The 9380-nt window shown below is 39.6% G+C and overlaps 1 protein-coding gene across 1 annotated transcript; it reads left to right on the forward strand.

Moving 5' to 3' along the window:
• Positions 1 to 4953: 4953 nt before the first annotated feature.
• Positions 4954 to 8793, forward strand: RB195_005209 (uncharacterized protein; the record flags this gene model as incomplete). The annotated part of the gene is made up of 13 exons (XM_064177563.1): positions 4954 to 5087; positions 5140 to 5253; positions 5656 to 5735; positions 6526 to 6629; positions 6716 to 6859; positions 6915 to 7079; positions 7142 to 7255; positions 7315 to 7385; positions 7439 to 7594; positions 7734 to 7818; positions 7884 to 8026; positions 8529 to 8574; positions 8689 to 8793. 13 exons carry the CDS (start codon positions 4954 to 4956, stop codon positions 8791 to 8793), a joined length of 1461 nt encoding a protein of 486 aa, XP_064034688.1.
• Between the last annotated feature and the right edge of the window lie 587 nt (positions 8794 to 9380).

The raw sequence follows: 9380 nt of genomic DNA on the forward strand, positions 1-9380 counted from the left end.
TGCTTCTTATTGTGGAAGAGTGCTGTTAGAACTTCGTGTTATTGTTGTCATTTTTATTATCTGGGTGATCTCTTTCATCACGGTGAGTACGAGAACTGTGAAGTCATGTGTTGAACTGTTTATTACTAATTGACTGGGTATTTTGTAATACTACGCAATAAAGAGGTTGCGCTCTGCATGTCCGTCTGTTTGTCAATAGTTAAAGGGAACTGCTGTAATATTTTTCGTTTATTTGGACCTATCCTGCAGGCGCATACTTCCAGAATTGCTGATTGAGAATTGATTAACCATTTCATTGGGGAATATTCTGAAATTACTCCGGTTAGGGAGGTTCTGTCGTTCTCCTGATGAAAATAATTGTGAACTCAAACGCCGTAGTTGAAATAGAGTTTTCTCCAAGTTGAGATGAAGCAATCGTACGTGGAATTTATCATTGAAAGCCTATAGATTGAAACTAACTTTTGGTTCAGTTTTTTCTCCTCAAAATTCGGCAGTGTGGGCCTAAAGGGATCGGAAAATGGTTTTTTTCGAAGATGATTTCGATGCGGTCGAATCCCACTGGAAATCATAATGCCAGTTTACTACGATGTTTACTCGAAACCAGAAGATGAACTGGAGTAAAACTAGCTTTGATGCCGCAGCTCTTAATAATGCAGACTTTATTAATCTTGACATCATTAAGAAATCGTACAGAGAGGTGCAGCTCTCTGCGTAACGCGATCTTATGCTTATTTTATTCTTTCGTCGACAATTACGCAGGTAGCCAGCTATGACACAAACCAAACAAAAGCTACTGCAATTAAGTGAATGCCTCAACATGTGACCAATGGTGGCGACAGCTCGGTTGGTGCTTTACGGATAAGCAAACAAACGTGTTGTTCCCAATTGTGCTGCACTTTTTGTTCATGTTCTTGAATTCTTATGTAGTAATGTTTTGCATTTTGTCAAGTATTTCGTGTTTGTCTTTTTATATGAGCTATTGAGAACTGCTTCCAGCGATGAAGGAAGGCATCGAAGTGTCTAGCAAGGAAAGACTAGAAGTAGAGATTTATGTCATTTTTGGAATTGCAGTCAAGCATAGAGGAGATAGATAGCAAGGTTGTGAAATTGCTCTGCTTCCTTGGAAATTGACCTCTTTCTCTTCTTTCAGGTTCAGAATACAAAAATAAAGGTAGTTCTTCTAAAACCGTCGCAAAAAGCTTCGCTAAAGTGACTGCAGAAAAATGTTCATGTACTTATGTTGGCGATTGTGGAAGGAGTAAAGAATCACCAATGAAGCAGCACTGTGACTACAGGATCATGCTACAATGACTACTAACTGCACTTATCCATGGAATTTCTCTACTTACTCCGGAAATGATTACGTCTACCGACTGACCGACATTGGTCGTAGCCAGAATTTGGTGGTCAATTGTCGACGCCATGTTTCTATAGCGACCCCTTACTCACCACCTTCGCCTGTGTGGTCAGCCGGGAATGCGGTCATCTGCTGTGAACGCTCGTTGATTGCTTCGCACCAGGATTATCGTAATTGCACCTGTTTCGGATCATATCGCGTGCTTTAACACACGGCACATTTGACATCCATACTCTTTCTTGTAAAAGTCATTTTGATTGGACCGGAAAATTTTCCTTGCTGGTGCTGGTTGAAGAAAAAATAAGTATTACTACTAGACAAATCAAATCAATTGACAATCAATTTGAAATTGATGGGTGGACAACTATTATTGTGTGTAGATAGCTGACTACATCTCTTTAAAGGAAATTTTTAACAAATTTCTTACCATTTTCTGTTTATTATTCTTTCACTTGATACTTTTTATTTTTCTCTTAAATGTAGATATATCAAATTTCTCATAATCCCTTTGAACTTTGTCGTCCTTTCAAATTTTTTCTTTCTCAACTCGCCATTCCGTTCCAGGAGACTTGCGCAGGGTGTATCCGGAAAGTAAACACACAAAGGAAGGCATTTCCATGAATAACCAAGGAAATAGGATATGGCATAGTCACAATTACCTCAGAAAACGAAAAGGATTGCTAAGCGCGTTTTCGCGTTCTAGATGTGTTCGTTACATTTCATTATCTCCATTCTTTAGTGGGTGCAACTCTTTGCTGATATAGGCCGCATGCCGCACTAATTTGTTAAATGAAAGCTCCTTGTGTGCGGATTATCTTTAAGACAACGGTACTCGACGGACAATTTGAATCCGATAGCAGCATATTCTGCGGAAATTTCTCTTTCACACATGCGTCGTGATGTTTTCATGTTATACTTTTTTCCGTAAATCTCACAAAGAGGGCTACTTTTGTTACCTATGTTTATTAAGAATTACTTTTATACTTATCCACGTATTGTTATTTACTGCAATTATCTTAGCACCTAGTATCTAAGTAATTGAGCATGCTATAGCTATTTAAATAATAACCAATGTAGAGGTTAGTTAACATTCCTTGTTCATTTCGTATTTTGATTTGATTTCTGCTGCATCACGAGCTGTGTGTCCATTTTTAGAACTAGAATAATAATTCTTTTCTTTGGAAGGGAAAGTAGTGGGCAACGACAGTCATGTAGGAGAAATGCTCAGGCATTTCTTACGTCCCATCTTCTGTTGTAGCACAGCATCTGGAATGTCTGAAACACTTATCGACAGATTTATGGTAGCTCTCTTTTCCTTATTTGCACAGGTAGACAACTCTCGATTACATTACAGAGTTGAATAGTCTACGGTGTAACTGTGAGGGATGAAATAAAATGACAAATGAACACACACTTCGCTATGAAATCAGATTAAGTTAACCTGATCGGTTAAGGCCTAAAGGTCGAAATCCTTGCACTCCAAAATCAATTATTTGTGTTAGTTTATGTGCCAACTTTCATTGCTGTGAGAATTTAACGAACGGCAAATGACAACCGGCCGGTCTTTCTCCTTCTCAATCTCATTTGAACAATCCGTCTATTCTTGGAATCATGTTGCTGTCTGTGCTGCGTTATCGGCGGAAGTTGTGAGTTCCTTTCGTACTAGGTACGTCAATCTCCGTCTCATTGCATAGAATTGCTTTGCTTAAATGTCACTTTGGTGTCCTTAATATTTCTACTTCAATGCCTGTCACGTTTTAAATAAGTTCCCATATTTTAAACATGTGCTTGAGCACACTAATGTTTTGCACACATGCGACTGCACACACGATATCCAAATCCTGTTCCCGCTTATCAACTACCTAACTGCCTTCAAATTCCGTTGATTGCTGGTCACCGTGCACAACTCATTTCTGAATTCTCACATGGCGGATTAGGCATTATCAATGTGCTATTCACAATTAGTCGATGTGGTTTAGAGACAAAGTCGACCTACAAAGGTTAACGCTGTTTGCAGTTTCCCTTTCTATAGTACGAAAGCCCTGGAATAATGGGAAGTATTCATGTCCGTATTCATATTTCTGTGCGTAATCAAGTTTATCGCCTGTTTACTTCGCACTTTGAATTCTCGCAGGCTTCTTCCCTGTTATTTGTTCAATCAGTATAAAAATGCCTATTGCCAAATCTTTTGTTATATTCTCTGAGATTCTGCTGTTTACAAACTTCCGAAAATGCAAGAACAGTGATCAGAAGTTTGCCTGAAGCTCTTTTGATTGCATAGCTGCCACGATCCTATCGCACGAACTCGAAAGCTCGCAGAACTTTGGAGGCGTTTTGGATGAGCGCTAAAAGTCCAAAATGAATAGAAAGGAAAAAATGCATAGCTGTGACCAACGGGTTGGCTCTATATCAAGACCTTTGCGGGTTTTGATCTACGGGGTCAAATGCGGGTCGCATCCTAATTAGTGTTAGCGGAGCGAATTTATCAGGCGGAGATCCGCTAATATCACGGCAACGCGGCTACCTAGGTAAGCACAACGTTTTGGGCTGTTTTGGTTTCGGTTTTGGATGTAGCATCTTAGGGAATGATGACTTGTTCTGGATGAGGCATTTGAGAGGATATATCACAAATGATCTGACTTTCCAGGCTCTGACGAAGGCGACGACGCCGAAACATAGGCCGTAATAAAGTTTGTTGACAATCTTGGCTGTAGCTAAATTGGACTATCGCCAAATTACTCCTATGATTCTCTAATCTTTCCATTTAGTAGAAGTATTTTCGGAATTTCTTCTAACCTCAGAATTTTTCCATCGTTTTTTTTTGTTATCAAAAGAAGCTGTGGTTCTTTAGGCTGCATCGCTTCGGTGAACCAATTTCTGCAGTCATAGACTATCTTCCTCTTTTAAATCAACTACTCTTGTTTGAAAAGTTCGACTTTCAATGAACCTCGGCATAGTTGAATGTAGTATCGAGTTTGATAAACTGTACACGAGGCTGTTAAATAATTTTTTTTTTTGGCTAACGTTTCGGTTATATCGCATTCTTCAGAGCCTGAAAATGGCGATTAAATCTATAACCTTAGTTTATCGGTTTAGTTGTGGAGAGGTTGATCGTTTAAATTGTAGATTCAATCGCCCTTTTCATGCTCTGAAGAAGTCGATATCTGAAACGTTAGCAAATAAATTTATTTAACAACCTGGTGTACAGCTTATCAAACTCGATACTACTCTTGTTTGCTTCGTTAAATCGTTATCGTCTTCATAGATGCAAAAACCACGATTTTTATGGAGATGTTTTGGAGGTGGTCAAGTGATTGGATCGAAAATTTTCCTATAACGTGGGACATGAGAAATCACTGGTCTCAAGTTTTGTACGGAGAGTTGAAGCAGTGGGAAAAGTTTTGAGTGCGTATAAGCTTTAGCAACGATTTTTTTTCCTGTTTCATCACTTTTGTAGTCGCTATGGTATACCTTTTTCTTTTTTCATTTTTTTCTCGCAATTCTGTACTTTTCGAGTTGTCTAGAAATTTTGTTTGATTCCGAAATTTCGCTCACGCATAGATCTCCTACAATTTGGATCTGTATTTGTTGCAGAAATGTCGTTCAAAAATGTTATCAGTATTATAATACTGTTACTAATTATTATCGCTTGTGCCGTCCTTTTTACCCTACAGTCACTCTATTTCATCTTTCGCACTGCTGCTAGTACAGAGAAGGAACAAATCAGAAGGTAGTTTTGTTATATGGATCTAATGATGATCATAAATACTTTCTCGAAACAGCGTCGATGGCTCGCCTTTAACGATACCAGCTCTCGTTATTTGCAATCGTATGCCATTTTCACAAGATGGTGTCAATTCAGTGACTGCGAATTTGCGTCAGGATTCAGCAATGAGGTAAATGTAGTCTAGCATTCCTTAGATACATGGTTTTTACTCCTTCGTCATCATCAGTGCAACTCCAAAAGAAGCTTAACAGAAGCATCTACAAACTTTATTGCTTAATCGTAGTAACTTGTCGGCTCAGAAACTATTTAGGGCATGTTGAAAGCTTTGGATGGTTTTTTAAAGTGGTCCTGTTCATGGGTAAACAATAGGTCACTACCATGGATGGAGATTAATTTGGTCTCCGATGCATTGGTGTGCCTATCATCGCTTTGTCAGTAAATAGAGGCGTTTGTTAGTACATAGGGGAGCAAAATAGATACGTGTTCTTTTCGGGTGCTTTTTTCTTTACTTCAAATCGAATAATGCTTTAGTGTTTTGTTACTGCATGTGGTTGAATGGCTGTTTTTAAAGGTACCTGCTCGAATGGACAAATCCATCGTTAAAGGAAGACGCTGATTATGTAGCAATGTCACAGAGTTATATGAATCAAGGTAAACATTATAACACTTTTTGCACCGTTTTCATCATAGATAGTCAGAGCCGGTGCTCTGACCCCCTTCACTTTTGAAGGGTTGAGGAAGGGACCTCCTTCACTTTTGAACGGTTGGCGAAAAAACTAAGAACGAAATTACTCCCTTCACTTTTGGGCGGTTAGCGAAAAAACCCCCTTCACCTGAGGAGGGTCCGGCTTCTCCCTATTGCACCTATTTATTTTCATGCCGTGTTTACAATGTTTACGTATACGCAGATGTGCAATTGCATAGTATTTATGTTGTAGAAAGCCAGGTAGAAGGTATTGTATAATGTTGCATAGTGGAACACCGGAGGTAAATCTGTACCAGAGAATCTTGAAACGGTTCCCCACTAAACTGAGACAGGATTTCTCTAATATATACTTGTTGTGATGAACATTTAGTGTTTTATATCACACTGACACTATATCGTAAGATCCAGCTAATGGCGTCAGGCGATGTCATCAGCTCACCGGTTAAGTCAAGTAAGTCATACAACACTACATGTACATTCGATGCAAATTGTCCACTGTAAAGCAACTGAGTTCAGACAGGAACTACTAAGATATAAGGCTAAAGCTACTATGGTTCAGGCCGTAAACCTGAGCCTGGGGTAAGGCCTCGCCACTGTCCATCCCCGAATTGGGGTCCATTTCAAATTGTTCGCTTTCGCTTTACCTTTGTCTCTTCCTACCTTCTTCCTTCCTCTTCTACCCTTGTCGTCTAGGTTACGTTGATGATCTGATCAATACCTCAATACTATTTGCAGGACAAACAATCTTGTTCCAATATCTACCTCAGAATATCCGAAACCAAAGCATTAATCACATGGAGTATATGTGCCAGAGCGTAATCAACAGCTGTAGTTACCAGGTAAAGTTTTTTTTCAATTAAGGATTTTTTTTTGCTTCATTTCCACCAATGCTGTCAACCATTAAAACTTGGAATGTAATTTGTAGGGTATCTTGATACAAGCGTACGACTGTTGTAAAAATATCCTCTATCAAGTACCAACAACGCATGGACTCTGCTGGGTGTTCCACGACCGTTCAATGTCACAAAACTCATCATCATCTCTAAAACAGTTTGCAATAACCTTTCAGGTTTCACCGTTACTACTTTTTGTAGTGCTGTGAGTGGAACTATTTTTATTCTTAGACGTCGCGAAATTCGTGGTATATGCAACAAACGACGCCTTCTCATCCTGGTGTGGATATTTTTTTGAGAGAAAACGCCGATGACGTAGTTGCCCTTGTGAATCAACTGGAGAATCCAATTCGATTGCTGGACAAAAAGGGAATTCGGCTAAAAATGCGTAAAGAGGTTCACCAAAATAGCTTAGCATCTAATCTTGGAATAGATGTGCTGCCAAGGTGGCGTTTTAGAAAAAAGCTGACACCCGGCATTCTCATTGTGGCCAGAGTCTCGGTGAAGCCCAGTCGGCAGACAGAAATGCGCGGCAAAACAACAGAACCAATTTCTTGATGTGTTCTATTATGGTGCGATTCTTCCATGTTTTGGTTCTCTGGATCTCTGTGAATGAAATGCATTTTTACAGGTTTCAATCCAATATTGCCAGTGCCACCCGTTATTTGCTGAGATGATACCGTATGACATCCGGAAGTTCAGGTTCGAAGCGAAGTTTCGAAGCTATCACGAAGATAGAATTGGTTATCATTTAGGGACTTTTCCATTCGAGTGAATTCGACACAAGTTTGTACCATCGACCAATATGAAGCCTGCGCAAGAAGATATGTAGATGTCACACGACCCTCTGCGTGGACTAATCCTATTCCCAGCGATCTGCCTGGTGCCGACGAGGTCGCTGCATGTCGGAAGTGTGTTTTTTTTGCAGAGTTTTGTGAGAAAAGTTCTTGTTTTTTTATTGTCCAAATTTAGTCTTGTAAGTAACCAATGAATCTGCTTTTGGAGCGTTTGGTTTTAAAAAAAAGTTCTATAAAAAGGGTTTCGTTGTAGAGACAATCCGTATCCATGCGAATTGACTTCATATCCTGGTACAGTAGATCAGTACGATCTTCCAGCAGCGTACCAATCAACACAAGTAGGTTTTTTTCTTTACGTCGGGTGGTGCTACCGTTATGTAACTAGATAGATCATGCACTTAAGGATTATGTCGCTCGACTTGTTCTTGAGTATAGCACTATGCGCGTAACTGAAGTGTTGGTGAGCAAAGATCCCAGTCTGTACGAATTGCTGAGCTATATTGGCTACAACATCGCCACATGGTTCGCTATAGGACATATCATCTGGTAAGTCTTCCTATTGCAATTAAAGATAACTGAGCAATTTCCAGTCAAAAGATGGTGACAGTTTTCTGTCCTTAAAGAATAAAGTTTCTGACGTTAATCAATCCGCTTGGGATGCGCCCCCACGTTCACTTCAATTCAGAATCGTTTGAGATTTACGAACGTGTAGCTGGCCTATACAATGACTTGGGGTATGGCTAGTCGATTGGTCAAGTCAGTGTTTCTATCCTCCTAGACAAGTCTGGTACCAATTTATCGACTCTGAAGGAATTAAAGGCTCGTTGATCACAAGCACTAAGGCGGATTCAAACCTCCGATCGATCGTGCAGGAAGCGGAACCTCTAACCGCTGCACCACACCCGCCCCTTCTCGTCTTAGTTTTCAAAAAACCTTCATAAACTTCAAATAATCGAGCTTTTTCTTTCCTTAATGAGCTTAATATTTAAAATGCGGGTATTTTGCGAAAAAATTCATTTCTATATATTTAGCTTGAATTTGTTTACAGGAGCGTCTACGTGTGGATCCGAGACATCATGTGCTGCTCAAATAAGGTTCGCGAGAGAAACTAGCAGGCATTGTTTTTATTTTTCATTATTTTGAATATTCGGTATGATTTCGGGATTGATCTCCTTCTGTGTACCTAACTTCTAGATATTGTTTTCCAGATATCCCCTGAATCACCTCGGAGGGCGTTCTCTATCTCAAATCCGATAGAGGTTCAGCCGATCGAAAATGGCAAAGAAAATACAGATGCAGAAGAAGCCTCATGACGGCCTGCAGCTGTAATCGCACCAGGGTTACCTTTGATCTCTTTCGCTACGATGCCGGTGGAGCAGTAGTTTAATTTTTGTTTTTCGCTCGTACTTAATGATTCTGTGAATGTTGCCAAATAATATCGAGAAACACCTGAGATATGTACTATAGGTTGGTACAAAAACATTGGCTGTCCTCAAACAGCAACTTTCAAATATTAAATTCAACTAATCAAATTCAACCTTGCTTGAGTTGGTGAACAACGATTAGGTGGTCTATGTTGAACTCCTCAGCAAGTTCTCGCGTGGTTTTACTCCTATAAACTTCAATTATTGCCCTAAATTGGTAATTGTGAACTTCTGAGACTCGACTGCGACCTTCCCCATCTTCTAGCCCAAAATCGACGTAGCGAAATTTTTCAAACCATCGACACCAAGTACATTCAGAAGCTGTGCAGTGGTACCTGTACTCTACGCGTTGACGTTTTGACAACAGCTACAAATATGACGTTATTTCAGACATAAAAGCACCAATAACAATAACATAACAGCAACAACGAACAAGCAATATAAGTAAAAAAAAATTAACATCGATCAATCGAGCA

This window comes from Necator americanus, chromosome I (assembly GCF_031761385.1).
Source record: "Necator americanus strain Aroian chromosome I, whole genome shotgun sequence".
NCBI lineage: Eukaryota > Metazoa > Nematoda > Chromadorea > Rhabditida > Ancylostomatidae > Necator > Necator americanus.